Consider the following 24,027-nt stretch of genomic DNA (forward strand, 5'->3'; position numbering starts at 1 on the left):
TTTGACGCCTGGTCAAATATACAGTCTTCTTACATGCACATTATTTATTCTACAATTTACAACACATTGCTTCTATAAAGCTCAATATACTCTAATATACAATATTTAAATGTATGGGCTATGCAGTCATTCACCCTGTAATTCCCAGTTAGGCCTTAAATCATTAAAGATATTACATTAAATGAGTTTCTTGTTCTTCTATTTCTCTTGGATATATAATTGTGGATTCTTGTTCCTCTCCTACTAATGTTCTGAGAGCTGCGCTCACATTGATGAGCACATCACAGCAAAACGGCTCTCAATGTCATCCACCTCCCATGTTAGCTATTATAGCTGAATCGGAATCTACTCAGTCTTTAGCTGTTGCTGGGGCAGTTGGACCATTCAAAATACCACTGGTAATATATAAATATACTCATGCAAATACTTTTAATGAAAAGATGGAGAATTATGTCATATACTGATGTGTGTAACTTGTTTGTCCCTGAATAGGTGAGTTACTTTTCAACATGTGCATGTTTGAGTGACAAAACAAAATATCCTACATTTTTCCGAACAATACCAAGTGACTACTACCAAGCAAAGGCTTTGGCTTTTCTTGTTAGACAATTTGGATGGACATGGATTGGAGTTATAATGTCTGACAATGATTATGGGCGAAATGGGATATCAGCATTCAGAAAGGAAGTGGAGGCTCATGTTGTCTGCATTGAATTTGTTGGCACAGTTTTGCGGACATATCCCGAAAGCAAAATCCTTGAAGTTGTTGAACTGATCAAGCATTCAACTGTCAAAGTAATTCTCGCATTTGTACCAGAGAAGGATTTCTACCCTTTAATGAATGAAGTGTTAAAACAAAACATTACAGGAATACAATGGATTGCAAGTGAAGCCTGGGTAACTGCAGCCAGTCTTTCCACACCAGAAATGTTCAAATACTTTGGAGGGACACTTGGGTTTGTGGTCCAAAAGATGGATATACCCAAACTTGGACCAGTTCTCAAAGATATCAGCCCTTATAAAGATTCAGAGGCTTTTTTTGTCAGTGATTTCTGGGAGGTTTTGGTGGGCTGTAGACCTCCATCTTCAGTAAATTATTTAAATAATAGCACAAAAATATGCTCAGGAAAGGAAGAAGTTGATTATACAAACTCATTTTTTGATGTCACAAAACTTAGAGAAGCATATAATGTATATCAAGAAAGTGGATGCAATTGCACATGCCCTACACCAAGGGATGTTTTGTGAAAGGCCAGAAAGCAATTTCTCAGGACAGTGTCTTAATGCTTCACAGCTTACCCCAAATCTAGTGAGTTTTAACTGCTTTGATGTACTAATTAAGCTTATAATTAAAAACATTTCATTGATTGTGTTGTATTTTTTATTTATCAGGTAACTGAGCAGTTGAAAAAAGTACATTTTGTGGATGCGTTTGGAGAGCTAATGTTCTTTGACAAGAACGGAGATCCACCTGCCTCATATGAAGTCATAAACTGGCAGCTGAGAGACGGTCAAGTGCAGCATATTCCAGTTGGTCATTTCAGAACATCTGCAAATGGGCAATATGTACTTGTGATTAATGAAGGCAACATTATCTGGAGCACTGGAAATTTGGTAGTATTACACATATGTTCTGTCTAAAATGGGCATTATTTTTCATTCCAATAGTCATCTAATATTTTCTCTCCCAGACTCCAAAAGCTGTTTGCTCAGAAATCTGTCCACAAGGCACAAGAAAAGCACAAATTAAAGGTTTACCTCTGTGCTGCTTTGACTGTATCCCATGTGCTGATGGCTCTATATCAAATACAACAGGTGAAGTGGCCTGCTAACTACTAATGCTGAAATAATTACACTCATCAAAAAGTCACTCATCTCTCACCATGTCATTTGTTTCTACTTTAGGAGCAACAGATTGTATCACCTGTCCTGAGGAGTACTGGTCTAATGAAAGAAAAGACAGCTGCATCATGAAAATAATAGAGTTTCTTTCATACACTGAAACTATGGGAATTATTCTTATGGCTCTGTCAGTACTTGGTGCTTTTTTAACCTTTTCTACTTTGCTGGTGTTCATACATTTTAGAGACACACCAATAGTTAAAGCAAATAATTCTGAGCTGAGCTTACTTTTACTTCTTTCCCTTATATTTTGCTTCCTCTGTCCACTCACATTCATTGGTGAGCTAACAGTTTGGTCCTGCATTTTGCGTCACACAGCATTTGGCATTGCCTTTGCACTCTGTATTTCCTGTATGCTGGGGAAAACTATAGTTGTGGTAACTGCCTTCAGAGCAACATTACCTGGGAACAATGTGGCAGGAAAGTTTGGACCACCTCAGCAAAGGGCCATTGTGTGTTCATGCACTGCAGTTCAAATAGTTATTTGTATCCTGTGGCTAAATGTTGCGCCACCATTCCCAGATAGAGTTATTGAGCAACGCAGTAAAAAAATAATTTTAGAATGTAACACAGGATCAGATGCTGCATTTTATAGTGTTCTAGGATACATTGGCCTTCTTGCTATAGTTTGTTTGGTCCTGGCCTTTTTAGCCAGAAAGCTGCCTGATCAATTTAATGAAGCCAAATTCATCACATTCAGTTTGCTTATATTCTGTGCAGTTTGGATCACCTTTATTCCAGCTTATGTCAGCTCTCCTGGAAAGTATACAGTAGCTGTAGAAATATTTGCAATTTTGTCTTCAGCTTTTGGCCTGCTGATATGCATTTTTGTACCAAAATGTTACATCATTTTAATCAAGCCAGAGAGAAATACAAGAAAACATGTAATGAGGAAAAATACAAAGGTTAATTAATTGTAGGTTTTACACAGTGCTGCTCTTAAAACATTTTGACGCCTGGTCAAATATACAGTCTTCTTACATGCACATTATTTATTCTACAATTTACAACACATTGCTTCTATAAAGCTCAATATACTCTAATATACAATATTTAAATGTATGGGCTATGCAGTCATTCACCCTGTAATTCCCAGTTAGGCCTTAAATCATTAAAGATATTACATTAAATGAGTTTCTTGTTCTTCTATTTCTCTTGGATATATAATTGTGGATTCTTGTTCCTCTCCTACTAATGTTCTGAGAGCTGCGCTCACATTGATGAGCACATCACAGCAAAACGGCTCTCAATGTCATCCACCTCCCATGTTAGCTATTATAGCTGAATCGGAATCTACTCAGTCTTTAGCTGTTGCTGGGGCAGTTGGACCATTCAAAATACCACTGGTAATATATAAATATACTCATGCAAATACTTTTAATGAAAAGATGGAGAATTATGTCATATACTGATGTGTGTAACTTGTTTGTCCCTGAATAGGTGAGTTACTTTTCAACATGTGCATGTTTGAGTGACAAAACAAAATATCCTACATTTTTCCGAACAATACCAAGTGACTACTACCAAGCAAAGGCTTTGGCTTTTCTTGTTAGACAATTTGGATGGACATGGATTGGAGTTATAATGTCTGACAATGATTATGGGCGAAATGGGATATCAGCATTCAGAAAGGAAGTGGAGGCTCATGTTGTCTGCATTGAATTTGTTGGCACAGTTTTGCGGACATATCCCGAAAGCAAAATCCTTGAAGTTGTTGAACTGATCAAGCATTCAACTGTCAAAGTAATTCTCGCATTTGTACCAGAGAAGGATTTCTACCCTTTAATGAATGAAGTGTTAAAACAAAACATTACAGGAATACAATGGATTGCAAGTGAAGCCTGGGTAACTGCAGCCAGTCTTTCCACACCAGAAATGTTCAAATACTTTGGAGGGACACTTGGGTTTGTGGTCCAAAAGATGGATATACCCAAACTTGGACCAGTTCTCAAAGATACCAGCCCTTATAAAGATTCAGAGGCTTTTTTTGTCAGTGATTTCTGGGAGGTTTTGGTGGGCTGTAGACCTCCATCTTCAGTAAATTATTTAAATAATAGCACAAAAATATGCTCAGGAAAGGAAGAAGTTGATTATACAAACTCATTTTTTGATGTCACAAAACTTAGAGAAGCATATAATGTCTATCAAGCAGTGTATGCAATTGCACATGCCCTACACCAAGGGATGTTTTGTGAAAGGCCAGAAAGCAATTTCTCAGGACAGTGTCTTAATGCTTCACAGCTTACCCCAAATCTAGTGAGTTTTAACTGCTTTGATGTACTAATTAAGCTTATAATTAAAAACATTTCATTGATTGTGTTGGCCTTCATTAGATCATTAAAGTTATTACATTAAATGAGTTTCTTGTTCTACTATTTCTTTTTATAATGTTTTATCACACTGCCCAGATCAACTATGTAAAATAGTTTGACATACGGACCATGGACAATATAGAATTTTGCACAATTACAGGGACAGCTGCAGTATTCATCCTAGAGTTTCAGAGAAAGGGTTGTCTTCACAGAGTGGAATTAGACCCAAATGCAGGGATAACATAATGGGGTTTATTTAAAAAAATAAATAACAAAAACTACAAGCACAAGGCAAGCAGTAGGGAAGACATGGCAACTAAAAAACAAAACGGAAACCAGGAGACAGGACAACACACAGGACTCAGCCAATAGCCCACACAAGACAACATAAATATAAGTAGAGGGGACAATCAATGAAACACAAGGAACAGGTGTGCAGAGGCAGGGACGGATTAAGGATAAGGGTGGGGCAAACACAACTGAGCACAAAACAAGTACACAGACACATGGCACAAGACATGAACAAATATGACAGAATGTCACCCTGGTGTTCAGGCAGGGAATAGTTTACGCTGTCAATGACAGAGTTTGCAAGGATGTCCCATTTTTAGTAAATGAAAAATACACACGTCTGTATGTGTTCACCAGCTTCTCATAGATTCATATCTCTAACACAGTTGTGCACTGTTGTCCACAGTTGTGTCCTTGCGTTGTCTTTTCAAGTTATATGTTACAGTCTATTTCTATAACACTCCAGATTTAAGAAAACACTACTCACAAAATACAGCAAACAATGAGACTGTGTCTAAGTCCTGAAGATTTAGAAAGCTATCCCATGACTACAGGTTTTTGTCAGAGAAACTTAGCCTGTATTAGCCTGCACAAAAGCATGAACTTTTTCATAATTTTCTGCATTTTGTAGTGATATTACTGTATATTTATCTTATAGAAAAAAGGTTATCCTAGTAATAATAGCTACATGAGCTTTAAATGAAAGACTGGTCAATAATCCAATAATTAAATAATATTAAGTCAATAATGGGGGCATGGTGGCTTAGTGGTTAGCAGCTCTTGTTTTTCTCCCCATGCCTCGGGGGTTTGCTCCGGGTAGTCCGGTTTCCTCCCCCGGTCCAAAGACATGCGTTGGTTGGTTGATTGGCATCTCTGGAAAATTGTCCGTAGTGTGTGAGTGCGTGAGTGAATGAGAGTGTGTGTGTGTGCCCTGCGATGGGTTGGCACTCCGTCCAGGGTGTATCCTGCCTTGATGCCCGATGACGCCTGAGATAGGCACAGGCTCCCCTTGACCCGTGGTAGTTCGGATAAGCGGTAGAAAATGAGTGAGTGAGTGACTGAGTAAGTCAATAATTATGCCAAGGTCTTGATAAGGCCACCAAGAATTATGATGTAATGAATGTTTTAGTTCCGTGTGACCTAGGGCTAAGCATCTTACAGGCCTGGGGTTGTTGAAGGTCTTGGATTGCCAGCCATGCTTAGTCTTCAGGCTGAAACTGGGTGTTGTCTTTCAATGGCAGTTGGCCTGGGCTTCATGGTTGGCAGGCAGGTGTTTTGGTGAGTGGTCTCACACACCTGGTCTCTGTGCCTGAACCAGACATCATCCACTGGGGAGTTAGAGGCACAGACATTTCATGGGAACAAAGAGATCGGTAGCATACCACACACTGAAAAAGTGTGAGCTGCATGGCTCTGTGGATCAGGAAGATTTGGTCACATTCGTGGCAGGAATTTGGAAAATGTCTGTAGGTTTAGCGCCACACAACATGCAGAGGAAATAACTGTTCTCTTAATTTGCTGGGTCTACATGGTCACTGGACTACAGCAGGTGGCCAGACTCAAACTCAGTTTTACTTTCAACTTCTCCATTAAGTTGGCACATACGTTTGTTGTGTGCCTTTATTCCTACAGGGAAACCTTAACTGCAAGTAGTTCCTAGTTGCCAACATTATAATTTTGCTCTGTTTCAAATATTTTGTGGGTGAAGAAGGTCACAGCTTTGGTTTGTTTTCAGAATGCACAGCTTCTACATTTTTCTCAAAGGCAGCTACCCCTACTATAGACAACCTGAAGCAGTCAGTGTGATGGGAAAGAATACTTCATGATGCAAAGATTTAAGAACTCGTTCAAGGCTGGTGATTAGCACTTTGCCACACGTTGTGACCCGACATATCAATATGATAAATCAGCTAAAATAGTAATAAAAAAAAAAAAAAAAAAAAAAAAAAATATATATATATATATATATATATATATATATATATATATATATATATATATATATATACCTCGAGATACGAGTTTAATTCGTTCCATGACCTTGCTCGTATCTCAATTTGCTCGTATCTCAAAGCAATTTTCCCGATTTAAATTAATTGAGATCCCATTAATCCGTTCCAGCTCACAAAATTCCACTCCAGTTGTTTTGTTTGTGTTTGAATATGAAAAATGTACAGTACCTGTATTTTATAATGTGCTATAAAAGTGTATTATTTACCTTGGAGATTAGACGACTTGAGCTAACGGAAGATGCGCACGGAGGTTGAGGGAGGAGTAAACAGGTGGAGGAGTTAGGAGGAATTACATTTCCACTTTAGTTCACTTACTCGCTACTGTACACTCTTAATGCTACTTTACACTTAAATGGAACTTAATTAAACTTCACTAAAATGAATGAACTTAACTGAAATTCTCTTAACTTAACTGAACTTAATTGCTATAATTTCTATTTTCTTTACATAAATTTTGCTTAATTTTCTTCATCGCTTCTCTCTTCACTTGTTTTTGCCTTTTTTGTCACTCTTTCATCGCTAACATCTGCCAGAAGTTTTAATAAAAACCTGTCCAAGGAGGTTTGTTTCTTCCTCCCTTTTAAAATGTTTTGGAAATGTGTAAGGCAAGTGTCATTAAAGAACGCTGATGCACAACCAGTTGCAACTTTTTCTGGGTGTTTCTTTTCAATAAATTGAGAAAGTCTCTTCCAGATTCCCAGCATTTCCTTTATCTCGCTTGTAGAAATAACCTCCTCCGCCTCTCGCTTTTCCTCGGATCCAATTTCCTGCAAAGCCTCCGTATGCTGTTGTGCCTGTAGCTCCTGTAACTCCTCCGTGGTCAGTTCCTGGGAGTGCTCCTCGACGAGCTCTAGCACATCACCCTCATCCACCTCCAGGCCCATGGACTTTCCGAGGGACACAATCTCCTCCTCCACTGCCACTTTGGGTTCTGGTTCAAACCCTTCGAAGTCCTTCTCATTCACTGCTTCAGGCCACAGCTTCTTCCAAGCAGAGGTCAAGGTCCTCTTGGTAACACCCTGCCATGCCATATCAATAATTTTGAGGCATATCGCAATGTTGAAGTGGTCCTTCCAGAACTCTCGAAGGGTGAGGTTTGTGCTCTCCATAACCTCAAAGCAGCGGCGGAACAGGTGCTTGGTGTAGAGCTTCTTGAAATTCGATATCACCTGCTGGTCCATGGGCTGCAGGATAGGAGTGGTGTTGGGTGGGAGGTAGAGTACCTTCACAAAATTGAACTCATCAAGAATGTCGTCTTCGAGGTGAGCAGGTGTGTTATCGAGGACGAGAAGGGCTTGTAGGGGCAGGTTATTTTCCAGGAGATACTTCTTAACGGCAGGGCCAAAAACCAGGTTTAACCAATCCATGAAGAACTGCCTAGTGACCCACGCCTTTTGGTTTGCCCTCCACATAACCTGTAGTTTTTCTTTTAAAATCTTATGTGATTTAAAAGCTCTGGAGTTCTCCGAATGGTATACAAGCAGCGGCTTGATCTTGCAGTCGCCGTTCGCATTGGCCCATCCTTCATGGGTTCAGAGCGGGATCCTTCAGAGCGGGACCGGAGCCGCGAGGGAGAGAGCTCTTCTCGAAGAGCTCTCTCCGAGAGCAAAGCGTGCGCATAGCCATGCGACTACAATGCAAGCAATCGACTCCCTCGAGAGCCGATTGTGCATGCTCCACTCCCGAGCAAACAACACACCGATCATGCGAATCCTTCTCGGTAATAAAGCCAGGACACGGATAAACACATTACGAAAATTCTGTCTGCTAGCCATCACTCGATCAGAAAAACACAGTATCAGAAACACAGCGCTTACCTGAACGAGCAGAAGCTAGCATCTTGTCCATCTCGCAGACATTTGTAGCTACCTGTCGCCCGCCGACCGACGTCACGTCTCAACGCCTATTGGTCAGATTACACACTTGGTTCAGAACACGGTCATGCAGGGGCGTTCCCATAGCGTTTCGACGCAGCTCGAGTTCCGAAGGGGAACTTGTTTTACATCCTTGTTCATTATGCGTCCTCATTCCTTGGACAAGTTGTATAAATGTTCCTAAAATTGACCTGAAGATCACTATCAAATGGTAATAGATGTCACATTTAAAATAGGGACAAATGGTAATAGGTCTTCAGTTGTGTTTATTTTGACTGTAAAATAGTATCTTCATATAGGCTGTGCATAATAAATAATAAATGAATTATATGAATAGTGCAGTCTTCATCCTATAGTTCCCAACTGTGCCCTGTTCATAAGGATGGCCCATGTTTGCCGTCTTCTATACAAAGTGTATTGACCTGTATGGACAGGGCATAAACATGGACAATTTAGTACACTGCTTTGATTCACCACCAGATGCCATTCTTCTGGATTCAAATCTGTAAAATATACATAGATCTATAGTTGTGCCCTCTGGTGGTCTTTTCAACTTGTACCACTTATTTTATTTTTCTATATGAAGAATTTAGCTATATTTAAGGATATATTTAAAAATGTTTATTTAAAAAATGGTCACTAACAGTTATTTAAAAATATAGAATACGTGCATCTTTTAAATAGTAGAAATGTTCTGATGGTTTTACAGTATTTGTATTAACTGTAATAGAGCATAACTAAAGTAAGTGCTTCAACCTGGTCAGAGTGATGGATCAAGTACATCTATCATGGGAACACCGAGTATGAGGCATATAATATAGTTGCAAAATGAAATAACTGTTTAAAACTATTCAGTAGAAGATACTGGAACATTACTATATGAAATGTGTAAACTAATATGTGGTAGCTCCCTCACATCTAAGGAAAGTCATTACAAGGAAAAGTTGACACACCTCTCAGAACCAACCCACACCGTGTACAATAAGGGGCACTGTCTATAAAACAAGGAGTGCTCGTTCTTGTACTCTTCAATTTGCTGGCCAAACATGTGCATACTTATTATATTTCATTTAGGTTTTCTGCTCTGTGCACAAACATGCTTTTCATGTAAGCTTCTGACTAAGTTTGAAGTGCGAAACATGTTAAAGGAAGGAGACATTATGATAGGTGGCATTTTCCCAGTTTATTCAAGACAGGAAAATATACTTTATTCATTTGATAAAAAACCACCAATGGCAGAATGTAAAGGGTAAGTAAAAAAATTACTTTAAAATGGATTTGAGCTAAAAATAAAACTATAAAAATATTAATATATTAATATTATTATATATTAATATTAAAAATAATAATATATATATTACTATACTATAAAAATTATAAAAGAATAATTTAGAAACCTTCTTAATAAATGTATTGTTCATTGTGCTAATGTTTCCCAAAGATTTGACCTACGAGCATTTCGCTGGGCGAGGATCATGATGTGGGCAATAGATGAAATAAATCAAGATGATCATTTGCTTCCCAACATTTCTCTTGGATATATAATTGTGGATTCTTGTTCCTCTCCTACTAATGTTCTGAGAGCTGCGCTCACATTGATGAGCACATCACAGCAAAACGGCTCTCAATGTCATCCACCTCCCATGTTAGCTATTATAGCTGAATCGGGATCTACTCAGTCTTTAGCTGTTGCTGGGGCAGTTGGACCATTCAAAATACCACTGGTAATATATAAATATACTCATGCAAATACTTTTAATGAAAAGATGGAGAATTATGTCATATACTGATGTGTGTAACCTGTTTGTCCCTGAATAGGTGAGTTACTTTTCAACATGTGCATGTTTGAGTGACAAAACAAAATATCCTACATTTTTCCGAACAATACCAAGTGACTACTACCAAGCAAAGGCTTTGGCTTTTCTGGTTAGACAATTTGGATGGACATGGATTGGAGTTATAATGTCTGACAATGATTATGGGCTAAATGGGATATCAGCATTCAGAAAGGAAGTGGAGGCTCATGGTGTCTGCATTGAATTTGTTGGCACAGTTTTGCGGACATATCCCCAAAGCAAAATCCTTGAAGCTGTTGAACTGATCAAGCATTCAACTGTCAAAGTAATTCTCGCATTTGCACCAGAGAAGGATATCTACCCTTTAATGAATGAAGTGTTAAAACAAAACATTACAGGAATACAATGGATTGGAAGTGAAGCCTGGGTAACTGCAGCCAGTCTTTCCACACCAGAAATGTTCAAATACTTTGGAGGGACACTTGGGTTTGTGGTCCGAAAGATGGATATACCCAAACTTGGACCAGTTCTCAAAGATATCAGCCCTTATAAAGATTCAGAGGCTTTTTTTGTCAGTGATTTCTGGGAAGTTTTGGTGGGCTGTAGACCTCCATCTTCAGTAAATTATTTAAATAATAGCACAAAAATATGCTCAGGAAAGGAAGAAGTTGATTATACAAACTCATTTTTTGATGTCACACAACTTAGAGAAGCATATAATGTCTATCAAGGAGTGTATGCAATTGCACATGCCCTACACCAAGGGATGTTTTGTGAAAGGCCAGAAAGCAATTTCTCAGGACAGTGTATTAATGCTTCACAGCTTACCCCAAATCTAGTGAGTTTTAACTGCTTTGATGTACTAATTAAGCTTATAATTAAAAACATTTCATTGATTGTGTTGTATTTTTTGTTTATCAGGTAACTGAGCAGTTGAAAAAAGTACATTTTGTGGATGCGTTTGGAGAGCTAGTGTTCTTTGACAAGAACGGAGATCCACCTGCCTCATATGAAGTCATAAACTGGCAGCTGAGAGACGGTCAAGTGCAGCATATTCCAGTTGGTCATTTCAGAACATCTGCAAATGGGCAATATGTACTTGTGATTAATGAAGGCAACATTATCTGGAGCACTGGAAATTTGGTAGTATTACACATATGTTCTGTCTAAAAAGGGCATTATTTTTCATTCCAATAGTCATCTAATATTTTCTCTCCCAGACTCCAAAAGCTGTTTGCTCAGAAATCTGTCCACAAGGCACAAGAAAAGCACAAATTAAAGGTTTACCTATGTGCTGCTTTGACTGTATCCCATGTGCTGATGGCTCTATATCAAATACAACAGGTGAAGTGGCCTGCTAACTACTAATGCTGAAATAATTACACTCATCAAAAAGTCACTCATCTCTCACCATGTCATTTGTTTCTACTTTAGGAGCAACAGATTGTATCACCTGTCCTGAGGAGTATTGGTCTAATGAAAGAAAAGACAGCTGCATCATGAAAATAATAGAGTTTCTTTCATACACTGAAACTATGGGAATTATTCTTATGGCTCTGTCAGTACTTGGTGCTTTTTTAACCTTTTCTACTTTGCTGGTGTTCATACATTTTAGAGACACACCAATAGTTAAAGCAAATAATTCTGAGCTGAGCTTACTTTTACTTCTTTCCCTTATATTTTGCTTCCTCTGTCCACTCACATTCATTGGTGAGCTAACAGTTTGGTCCTGCATGTTGCGTCACACAGCATTTGGCATTGCCTTTGCACTCTGTATTTCCTGTATGCTGGGGAAAACTATAGTTGTGGTAACTGCCTTCAGAGCAACATTACCTGGGAACAATGTGGCAGGAAAGTTTGGACCACCTCAGCAAAGGGCCATTGTGTGTTCATGCACTGCAGTTCAAATAGTTATTTGTATCCTGTGGCTAAATGTTGCGCCACCATTCCCAGATAGAGTTATTGAGCAACGCAGTAAAAAAATAATTTTAGAATGTAACACAGGATCAGATGCTGCATTTTATAGTGTTCTAGGATACATTGGCCTTCTTGCTATAGTTTGTTTGGTCCTGGCCTTTTTAGCCAGAAAGCTGCCTGATCATTTTAATGAAGCCAAATTCATCACATTCAGTTTGCTTATATTCTGTGCAGTTTGGATCACCTTTATTCCAGCTTATGTCAGCTCTCCTGGAAAGTATACAGTAGCTGTAGAAATATTTGCAATTTTGTCTTCAGCTTTTGGCCTGCTGATATGCATTTTTGTACCAAAATGTTACATCATTTTAATCAAGCCAGAGAGAAATACAAGAAAACATGTAATGGGGAAAAATACAAAGGTTAATTAATTGTAGGTTTTACACAGTGCTGCTCTTAAAACATTTTGACTCCTGGTCAAATATACAGTGTTCTTACTCGCACATTATTTATTCTACAATTTACAACACATTGCTTCTATAAAGCTCAATATACTCTAATATACAATATTTAAATGTATGGGCTATGCAGTCATTCACCCTGTAATTCCCAGTTAGGCCTTAAATCATTAAAGTTATTACATTAAATGAGTTTCTTGTTCTACTATTTTTTTTATAATGTTTTATCACACTGCCCAGATCAACTATGTAAAATAGTTTGACATACGGACCATGGACAATATAAAATTTTGCACAATTACAGGGACAGCTGCAATATTCGTCCTAGAGTGTCAGAGAAAGGGTTGTCTTCACAGAGTGGAATTAGACCCAAATGCAGGGATAACATAATGGGGTTTATTTAAAAAAATAAATAACAAAAACTACAAGCACAAGGCAAGCAGTAGGGAAGACATGGCAACTAAAAAACAAAACGGAAACTAGGAGACAGGACAACACACAGGACTCAGCCAATAGCCCACACAAGACAACATAAATATAAGTAGAGGGGACAATCAATGAAACACAAGGAACAGGTGTGCAGAGGCAGGGACGGATTAAGGATAAGGGTGGGGCAAACACAACTGAGCACAAAACAAGTACACAGACACATGGCACAAGACACGAACAAATATGACAGAATGTCACCCTGGTGTTCAGGCAGGGAATAGTTTACGCTGTCAATGACAGAGTTTGCAAGGATGTCCCATTTTTAGTAAATGAAAAATACACACTTCTGTAGGTGTTCACCACCAGCTTCTCATAGATTCATATCTCTAACACAGTTGTGCACTGTTGTCCACAGTTGTGTCCTTGCGTTGTCTTTTCAAGTTATATGTTACAGTCTATTCCTATAACACTCCAGATCTAAGAAAACACTACTCACAAAATACAGCAAACAATGAGACTGTGTCTAAGTCCTGAAGATTTAGAAAGCTATCCCATGACTACAGGTTTTTGTCAGAGAAACTTATCCTGTATTAGCCTGCACAAAAGCATGAACTTTTTCATCATTTTCTGCATTTTGTAGTGATATTACTGTATATTTATCTTATAGAAAAAAGGTTATCCTAGTAATAATAGCTACATAAGCTTTAAATGAAAGACTGGTCAATAATCCAATAATTAAATAATATTAAGTCAATAATGGGGGCATGGTGGCTTAGTGGTTAGCACGTTCGCCTCACCCCTCCAGGGTGTGTGTGGCGTTTGCATGTTCTCCCCGTGCCTCGGGGGTTTGCTCCGGGTACTCCGGTTTCCTCGCCCGGTCCAAAGACATACGCTGGTTGGTTGATTGGCATCTCTGGAAAATTGTCCGTAGTGTGTGAGTGCGTGAGTGAATGAGAGTGTGTGTGTGTGCCCTGCGATGGGTTGGCACTCCGTCCAGGGTGTATCCTGCCTTGATGCCCTATGACGCCTGAGATAGGCACAGGCTCCCCGTGACCCGAGGTAGTTCGGATAAGCGCTAGAAAATGAGTGAGTGAGTGACTGAGTAAGTCAATAATTATGCCAAGGTCTTGATAAGGCCACCAAGAATTATGATGTAATGAATGTTTTAGTTCCGTGTGACCTAGGGCTAAGCATCTTACAGGCCTGGGGTTGTTGAAGGTCTTGGATTGCCAGCCATGCTTAGTCTTCAGGCTGAAACTGGGTGTTGTCTTTCAATGGCAGTTGGCCTGGGCTTCATGGTTGGCAGGCAGGTGTTTTGGTGAGTGGTCTCACACACCTGGTCTCTGTGCCTGAACCAGACATCATCCACTGGGGAGTTAGAGGCACAGACATTTCATGGGAACAAAGAGATCGGTAGCTTACCACGCACTGAAAAAGTGTGAGCTGCATGGCTGTGTGGATCAGGAAGATTTGGTCACATTCGTGGCAGGAATTTGGAAAATGTCTGTAGGTTTAGCGCCACACAACATGCAGAGGAAATAACTGTTCTCTTAATTTGCTGGGTCTACATGGTCACTGGACTACAGCAGGTGGCCAGACTCAAACTCAGTTTTACTTCCAACTTCTCCATTAAGTTGGCACACACGTTTGTTGTGTGCCTTTATTCCTACAGGGAAACCTTAACTGCAAGTAGTTCCTAGTTGCCAACATTATAATTTTGCTCTGCTTCAAATATTTTGTGGGTGAAGAAGGCCACAGCTTTGGTTTGTTTTCAGAATGCACAGCTTCTACATTTTTCTCAAAGGCAGCTACCCCTACTATAGACAACCTGAAGCAGTCAGTGTGATGGGAAAGAATACTTCATGATGCAAAGATTTAAGAACTCGTTCAAGGCTGGTGATTAGCACTTTGCCGCATGTTGTGACCCGACATATCAATATGATAAATCAGCTAAAATAGTAATAAAAAATATATATATATATATATATATATATATATATATATATATATATATATATATATATACCTCGAGATACGAGTTTAATTCGTTCCATGACCTTGCTCGTATCTCAATTTGCTCGTATCTCAAAGCAATTTTCCCGATTTAAATTAATTGAGATCCCATTAATCCGTTCCAGCTCACAAAATTCCACTCCAGTTGTTTTGTTTGTGTTTTGAATATGAAAAATGTACAGTACCTGTATTTATAAATGTGCTATAAAAGTGTATTATTTACCTTGGAGATTAGACGACTTGAGCTAACGGAAGATGCGCACGGAGGTTGAGGGAGGAGTAAACAGGCGGAGGAGTTAGGAGGAATTACACTTCCACTTTAGTTCACTTACTCGCTACTGTACACTCTTAATGCTACTTTACACTTAAATTGAAATTGGAACTTAATTAAACTTCACTAAAATGAATGAACTTAACTGAAATTCTCTTAACTTAACTGAACTTAATTGCTACAATTTCTATTTTCTTTACATTAATTTTGCTTAATTTTCTTCATCGCTTCTCTCTTCACTTGTTTTTGCCTTTTTTGTCACTCTTTCATCGCTAACATCTGCCGGAAGTTTTAATAAAAACCTGTCCAAGGAGGTTTGTTTCTTCCTCCCTTTTAAAATGTATTGGAAATGTGTAAGGCAAGTGTCATTAAACAACGCTGATGCACAACCAGTTGCAACTTTTTCTGGGTGTTTCTTTTCAATAAATTGAGAAAGTCTCTTCCAGATTCCCAGCATTTCCTTTATCTCGCTTGTAGAAATAACCTCCTCCGCCTCTCGCTTTTCCTCGGATCCAATTTCCTGCAAAGCCTCCGTATGCTGTTGTGCCTGTAGCTCCTGTAACTCCTCCGTGGTCAGTTCCTGGGAGTGCTCCTCGATGAGCTCTAGCACATCACCCTCATCCACCTCCAGGCCCATGGACTTTCCGAGGGACACAATCTCCTCCTCCACTGCCACTTTGGGTTCTGGTTCAAACCCTTCGAAGTCCTTCTCATTCACTGCTTCAGGCCACAGCTTCTTCCAAGCAGAGGTCAAGGTCCTCTTGGTAACACCCTGCCATGCCATATCAATAATTTTGAGGCATATCGCAATGTTGAAGGGGTCCTTCCAGAACTCTCAAAGGGTGAGGTTTGTGCTCTCCATAACCTTAAAGCAGCGGCGGAACAGGTGCTTGGTGTAGAGCTTCTTGAAATTCGATATCACCTGCTGGTCCATGGGCTGCAGGATAGGAGTGGTGTTGGGTGGGAGGTAGAGTACCTTCACAAAATTGAACTCATCAAGAATGTCGTCTTCGAGGTGAGCAGGTGTGTTATCGAGGACGAGAAGGGCTTGTAGGGGCAGGTTATTTTCCAGGAGATACTTCTTAACGGCAAGGCCAAAAACCAGGTTTAACCAATCCATGAAGAACTGCCTAGTGACCCACGCCTTTTGGTTTGCCCTCCACATAACCTGTAGTTTTTCTTTTAAAATCTTATGTGATTTAAAAGCTCTGGGGTTCTCCGAATGGTATACAAGCAGCGGCTTGATCTTGCAGTCGCCGTTCGCATTGGCCCATCCTTCATTGGTTTTTGGCCTCTCATCTTCTTCTCCTCTGCCGTATGTAAGTCCTACTCAGCATTTTCTTCCAAAAAAGCCCTGTCTCGTCACAATTAAAGACTTGCTGGGGTATCCGTCGGGTTCAACAACTTTGGAAAAAGTTTGGACGTAGTCCTCAGCTGCCTTCACATCCGAACTTGCTGCCTCACCATGCCTGATAACGGAGTGAATGCCAATTCTTTTTCTAAAATTCTCAAACCAGCCCTGTCTGGCATTAAATGTCTTCTGATGCCTCGTCCGTGGAAGAGCCTGGGTTCTGCTACACCAAATCTGCATAAATTGTTTATGCCTTCTCGCAGATGATACCCACCATCACGGTATCTCCTGCAAGCTGCCACACCATCATCAGTTTCTCCATCTTTTCATGTATGGAGCTCCGGAGCTTTGAAATTATTGTAATTTCCTTGGCTGGCATTATACCCATAATCGACTCCTTCTGCTTCAGAATCGTGCATATAGTTGATGTATTCCACTGGTACTGCATCGCCAAGTCTTTCACTTGCATACCCTGGTCATGTTTTTCTATGATTTCCTGTTTTAATTCAATAGACATCATCTTCTTCTTCACAGCACTGTCCTTTACACTCACTTTCTTAGGACCCATGGTTTTAAATGCGATAAAGTTGTAATAAACGCAAAATATAAGCACAAAATACGAGCACTGTTTTACACAAGTGTTAACAAAGCGAGCTGCACAAACACTAACTGAGACGCGGGAAGCTGAGGCGGGGGAAACAGAGCATACGTGGCTGTTGGGGATCTTTGTTTCAGCGGTGTTGGCTCGGATGCTCGTATCTCAAAAAATTTGTATGTCAAAGCACTCATATCTCAAGATATGTCTGTATATATCTTATCATCTCTTTTTATTATTTTTATAAATGTATGTTTTATAACTACTTCAATCTGGTCAGGTTTGAGGTGGACATTGAGCCTGTCCAGGGAAAATAGGGTGTGGGTAATGTAATATTAAACGTGAATAATTCCAAGAGGGGAAAAACCTTTCTCCCTTCTCTCTAAGAAAAAAATCAATATCACAAAGTTGACACACCTCTAAGTGCCAACCCATTACATGCACTATCTATAAAACAAGGAGGGCTCATTCTTGTGCTCTTCAGTTTCCTGACCAAACATGTGCATACTTAATATACTTTATCTTTGTTTACTTCTCTGTATGTCAACAGGCTTTGCATGTAAATTGCTATCTAAGTTTGAAGTGAGAAGCTTGTTAAAGGAAGGAGACATTATGATAGGTGGCATTTTCCCAGTCTCTTCTAAAGAGGAGAGTATACTTTATTCATTTGATAAAAAACCACAACTGGCAAAATGTGATGGGTAAGTTTAAATAATATTAATCTAAATTATAAACGAACATTAGTTTATAAACCTCTTTACATTTTTGTTGTTTATTAACCTAATGATTTCCACAGATTTGGCTTACGAGCTTTTCGATGGACGAGGACCATGATGTTTGCAATAGATGAAATAAATCAGGATGATCATTTGCTTCCCAACATTTCCCTGGGTTATATAATTCTGGACTCTTGTTCCTCTCCTACTAATGTTCTGAGAGCTGCGCTTACTTTCATGAGCACATCAGAGCAAAACGGCTCTCAATGTCATCCACCTCCCATATTAGCTGTTATAGCTGAATCAGCCACTACCCAGTCTTTAGTAGTGGCCGGTGCAGTTGGACCATTTAAAATACCTATGGTAATACAAAACACATCTTTTCATTAAAAGTATGAGCATTATACAATACATTGATGAATTATATAACTAATGAATTTAATTAAATATCTTTTTGTCCCTGAATAGATGAGTTATTTTTCAACATGTGAATGTCTAAGTGACAAAAGAAAATATCCTACATTTTTCCGAACAATACCAAGTGATTACTACCAAGCAAAGGCTTTGGCTTTCCTTGTTAGACAATATGAATGGACATGGATTGGAGTTATACAATCTGATAATGATTATGGATTTAATGGGATATCAGCATTCAGAAAGGAAGTGGAGTCTCATGGAGTTTGTATTGCATTTGTTCGCACAGTCTTGCGAACATATCCCCGAAGTAAAATCTCTGAAATTGCTGAACTGATTAAGCAGTCAACTATAAAAGTAATTCTTGCATTTGCACCTGAGAGAGATATTGATCCTTTAATGAAAGAAGTGGTAAAACAGAACATTACAGGAATACAGTGGATTGGAAGTGAAGCCTGGGTAACTGCAGCCAGTCTTTCCACACCAGAAATGTTCAAATCTTTTGGAGGAACATTAGGACTTGTGGTCCGAAAGATGGATATACCCAAACTGGGACCAATTCTCAAAGATATCAGCCCTTATAAAGATTCAGAATCAAGTTTTGTCAGTGATTTCTGGGAAACATTGGTGGGCTGTAGACCTCCATCTAAAATCAATTATTCAAATAATGCCACTAAAATATGCTCAGGAAAAGAAGTAGTTGATTATACAAACAAATTTTTTGATGTATCACAACTTAGAATAGCATATAATGTCTATCAAGGAGTGTATGCTATTGCACATGCCCTACACCAAGGAATGTTCTGTAAAAGGCCTGAAAGCAATTTCTCAGGACAGTGTCTTAATGCTTCACAACTTACCCCAAATCTAGTGAGTTTAAACTGCTTTGATGTACTAATTAAGCTTATAATTAAAAACATTTCATTAATTGTGTTGTATTGTTTCTAAGGTAACTGAGCAGTTGAAAAATGTACATTTTGTGGATGCATTTGGAGAGCTAGTGTTCTTTGACAAGAACGGAGATCCACCTGCCTCATATGAAATCATAAACTGGCAGCTGAGAGATGGTCAAGTGCAGCATATTCCAGTTGGTCATTTCAGAACATCTGCAAATGGACAATATGTACTTGTGATTAATGAAGACAACATAGTCTGGAGCACTGGAAATTTGGTAGTATTATAAATATGTTCTTTTTAAAAAAGGCATTTTCATTCATTGTAATAGTCATCTAATATATTCTCTCTCCCAGACTCCAAAAGCTGTTTGCTCAGAAATCTGTCCACAAGGCACAAGAAAAGCACAAATTAAAGGTTTACCTCTGTGCTGCTTTGACTGTATCCCATGTGCTGATGGCTCTATATCAAATACAACAGGTGAAGTGGCCTGCTAACTACTAATGCTGAAATAATTACACTGATAATCACTCATCTCTCACTATGTCATTTATGTCTACTTTAGGAGCAACAGATTGTATCACCTGTCCTGAGGAGTACTGGTCTAATGAAAGAAAAGACAGCTGCATCATGAAAATAATAGAGTTTCTTTCATACACTGAAACCATGGGAATTATTCTTATGGCTCTTTCAGTACTTGGTGCTTGTTTAACTTTTTCTATTTTGATGGTGTTCATACATTTTAGAGACACACCAATAGTTAAAGCAAATAATTCTGAGCTGAGCTTACTTTTACTTCTTTCCCTTATATTTTGCTTCCTCTGTCCACTCACATTCATTGGTGTGCTAACAGTCTGGTCCTGCATGTTGCGTCACACAGCATTTGGCATTGCCTTTGCACTCTGTATTTCCTGTATGCTGGGGAAAACTATAGTTGTGGTAACTGCCTTCAAAGCAACATTACCTGGGAACAATGTGGCAGGAAAGTTTGGACCACCTCAGCAAAGGGCCATTGTGTGTTCATGCACTGCAGTTCAAATAGTTATTTGTATCCTGTGGCTAAATGTTGCGCCACCATTCCCAAATAGAGTTATTGAGCAGCGCAGTAAAAAAATAATTTTAGAATGCAACACAGGATCAGATGCTGCTTTTTATAGTGTTCTAGGATACATTGGCCTTCTTGCTATAGTTTGTTTGGTCCTGGCCTTTTTAGCCAGAAAGCTGCCTGATAATTTTAATGAAGCCAAATTCATCACATTCAGTTTGCTTATATTCTGTGCAGTTTGGATCACCTTTATTCCAGCTTATGTCAGCTCTCCTGGAAAGTATACAGTAGCTGTAGAAATATTTGCAATTTTGTCTTCAGCTTTTGGCCTGCTGATATGCATTTTTGTACCAAAATGTTACATCATTTTAATCAAGCCAGAGAGAAATACAAGAAAACATGTAATGGGGAAAAATACAAGGGTTAATTAATTGTAGGTTTTACACAGTGCTGCTCTTAAAACATTTTGACTCCTCATCAAATATACAGTGTTCTTATATGCACATTATTTATTCTACAATTTACAACACATTGCTTCTATAAAGCTCAATATACTCTAATATACAATATTTAAATGTATGGGCTATGCAGTCATTCACCCTGTAAGTCCCAGTTAGGCCTTAAATCATTAAAGTTATTACATTAAATGAGTTTCTTGTTCTACTATTTTTTTTATAATGTTTTATCACACTGCCCAGATCAACATCAAAGTTTTTTTTTCACAATTATTCATTCATTCATTCATTCATTTTCTACCGCTTATCCGAACTACCTCGGGTCACGGGGAGCCTGTGCCTATCTCAGGCGTCATCGGGCATCAAGGCAGGATACACCCTGGACGGAGTGCCAACCCATCACAGGGTACACACACACTCTCATTCACTCACGCACTCACACACTACGGACAATTTTCCAGAGATGCCAATCAACCTACCATGCATGTCTTTGGACCGGGGGAGGAAACCGGAGTACCCGGAGGAACCCCCGAGGCACGGGGAGAACATGCAAACTCCACACACACAAGGTGGAGGCGGGAATCGAACCCCCAACCCTGGAGGTGTGAGGCGAACGTGCTAACCACTAAGCCACCGTGCCCCCTTTTTCACAATTAGTTGTAATGTAAAATAGTTTGACATACAGTACAGACCATGGACAATATAAAATTTTGCACAATTACAGGGACCGCTGCAGTATTCATCCTAGAGTGTCAGAGAAAGGGTTGTCTTCAAAATTAAATAACAAAAACTACAAGCACAAGGCAAGCAGTAGGGAAGACATGGCAACTGAAAAACAAAACGGAAACCAGGAGACAGGACAACACACAGGACTCAGCCAATAGCCCACCCAAGACAACATAAATATAAGTAGAGGGGACAATCAATGAAACACAAGGAACAGGTGTGCAGAGGCAGGGACGGATTAAGGATAGGGTGGGGCAAACACAACTGAGCACAAAACAAATACACAGACACATGGCACAAGACATAAACAAATATGACAGAATGTCACCCTGGTGTTCAGGCAGGGAGTTGTTTAAGCTGTCAATGACAGAGTTTGCAAGGATGTCCCATTTTTATAAATGAAAAATGCACACTTCTGTAGGTGTTCACCACCAGCTTCTCATAGATTCATATCTCTAACACAGTTGTGCACTGTTGTCCACAGTTGTGTCCTTGCGTTGTCTTTACAAGTTATATGTTACAGTCTATTCCTATAACACTCCAGATCTAAGAAAACACTACTCACAAAATACAGCAAACAATGAGACTGTGTCTAAGTCCTGAAGATTTAGAAAGCTATCCCATGACTACAGGTTTTTGTCAGAGAAACTTAGCCTGTATTAGCCTGCACAAAAGCATGAACTACTTTTTCATCATTTTCTGCATTTTGTAGTTATATTATATTTATCTTATAGAAAAAAGTTATCCTAGTAATATTAGCTACATAAGCTTTAAATGAAAGACTGGTCAATAATCCAATAATTAAATAATATTAAGTCAATAATGGGGGCACGGTGGCTTAGTGGTTAGCACATTCGCCTCACACCTCCAGGGTGTGTGTGGAGTTTGCATGTTCTCCCCGTGCCTCGGGGGTTTGTTACGGGTACTCCGGTTTCCTCCCCCGGTCCAAAGACATGCGCTGGTTGGTTGATTGGCATCTCTGGAAAATTGTCCGTAGTGTGTGATTGCGTGAGTGAATGAGAGTGTGTGTGTGCCCTGCGATGGGTTGGCACTCCGTCCAGGGTGTATCCTGCCTTGATGCCCTATGACGCCTGAGATAGGCACAGGCTCCCCTTGACCCGAGGTAGTTCGAATAAGTGGTAGAAAATGAGTGAGGGAGTGACTGAGTAAGTCAATAATTATGCCAAGGTCCTGATAAGGCCACCCAGAATTATGATGTAATGAATGTTTTAGTTCCCTTTCCAGGGAACTCGAAGCTGCATCAGGGCTGATGCTATGGGAATGCTTCTGTGAGAAAGTTGTGTCTGAAGCTCTGTTTGCACACATGCCAATTTAATGGCTCGGAAAGGACACGTAATGAAGTGAATGCATGCCAGTAAGTCCGTATAAGGGCATCTACGTCACATTACTCCAGCTTCTTTGTCTTCAGGAAGCGTTCTATGTATGTGTGTCAATTGTCTGTCCTGTCTGTCTAGTCCTCTGTGTTTTCAGGGTGTGTTGCCCACGATCGTTGGCAGGCACCAGGCAGTGTTCCTCCAAGAGGAACTTCTCTCGCTCCTGAGGAAAGGGGCCATAGGGCATCTTCCCCTCCCAGAGCGGGACTCCCGCTTTAACATCCGATATTTCATTGTTCCCAAGAAGGACGGGTGGCTGCGTCCGATTTTGGACCTGTGGGCTCTGAACTGTACACTGAAGACTTACAAGTTCAAGATGCTCAAACTCAAGGTTATTGTGTCCCAGATCAGGTCCAAAGACTGATTTGTGACGATCAACCTCAAAAACGCTTATTTTCACATAGGCATTCTGCCAGAGCACAGGAAGTTCCTCAGGTTCGCTTTTGGGGGCAATGTGTACCAGTATTGTGTTCTTCCTTTTGGCCTAGCCCTTTCACCACACACGTTTACAAAGTGCATGGATGCTGCCCTGGCACCATTGCATCACCATTGCAAAAAGACCCTGGTTTCTGGCCTTAGGTCCCACACTAGGAGCGTGTCACCATCACAGGACTCTTTCGACGGATGCCTCTCTTTCGGGCTGGGGAGCGGCCTTGGATGGCCGCACTGCATAGGGTCTATGGGAGGGCCCCTATCTCTCATGGCACATAAATTGCCTGCCAATGTGGGCTGTGTTTCTAGCATTGAAACACTTTCTCCCACACCTCAGGGTCTGCCATGTCTTAGTACATACAGACAGCACTGTGGTGGTGTCCTATATCAATCATCAGGGCGGTCTGCGTTTGCGCCCCTCTGTTCAGGTTGGCATAGCAGATTCTGCTCTGGGCAGAGACCAGGTTCCTTTCACTGAGAGTGTTTTTCATTCCAGGGCATGTAAATCAGGAGGCAAACTTCCTGTTGAGGCAGGTGCTGAGGCCCGGGGAGTGGTGTCTCCACCCCCACGTGGTGGAATGAATTTGGCAGATTTTTGGCTGGGCGGAAGTTGATCTGTTCACCTCCAAGAAGTTGACCCACTGTCCGCTGTGCTTTTCCCTCTCTCATCCGGCCCCTAAGTGACTGGATGCCTTGGTATGGATGTGGCTGATCCTCTGTCTGTACTCCTTTC

The 24,027-nt window shown here is 40.0% G+C and overlaps 3 protein-coding genes across 3 annotated transcripts; all 3 read left to right on the forward strand.

The window, feature by feature from the left end:
* Positions 1-109: 109 nt before the first annotated feature.
* On the forward strand, positions 110-2,816 carry LOC132851152 (extracellular calcium-sensing receptor-like). The gene is made up of 6 exons (XM_060877789.1): positions 110-137; positions 187-398; positions 493-1,065; positions 1,393-1,515; positions 1,692-1,815; positions 1,909-2,816. Exons 1-6 carry the CDS (start codon positions 110-112, stop codon positions 2,814-2,816), a joined length of 1,968 nt encoding a protein of 655 aa, XP_060733772.1.
* Positions 2,817-9,551: 6,735 nt separating this feature from the next.
* On the forward strand, positions 9,552-12,532 carry LOC132851153 (extracellular calcium-sensing receptor-like). Its single transcript, XM_060877790.1, has 6 exons — positions 9,552-9,640; positions 9,833-10,115; positions 10,210-10,782; positions 11,109-11,231; positions 11,408-11,531; positions 11,625-12,532. The coding sequence occupies exons 1-6, from the start codon at positions 9,552-9,554 to the stop codon at positions 12,530-12,532; spliced, it is 2,100 nt and encodes a 699-aa protein (XP_060733773.1).
* A 5,298-nt stretch (positions 12,533-17,830) lies between these two features.
* LOC132851154 (extracellular calcium-sensing receptor-like) lies at positions 17,831-23,908 on the forward strand. The gene is made up of 8 exons (XM_060877791.1): positions 17,831-17,919; positions 18,015-18,297; positions 18,403-18,975; positions 19,298-19,420; positions 19,599-19,722; positions 19,811-20,709; positions 22,960-23,213; positions 23,632-23,908. Exons 1-8 carry the CDS (start codon positions 17,831-17,833, stop codon positions 23,906-23,908), a joined length of 2,622 nt encoding a protein of 873 aa, XP_060733774.1.
* The last annotated feature ends 119 nt before the right edge of the window (positions 23,909-24,027 follow it).

Source organism: Tachysurus vachellii, chromosome 9 (assembly GCF_030014155.1).
Source record: "Tachysurus vachellii isolate PV-2020 chromosome 9, HZAU_Pvac_v1, whole genome shotgun sequence".
In the NCBI taxonomy this organism is placed as follows: Eukaryota; Metazoa; Chordata; class Actinopteri; order Siluriformes; family Bagridae; genus Tachysurus; species Tachysurus vachellii.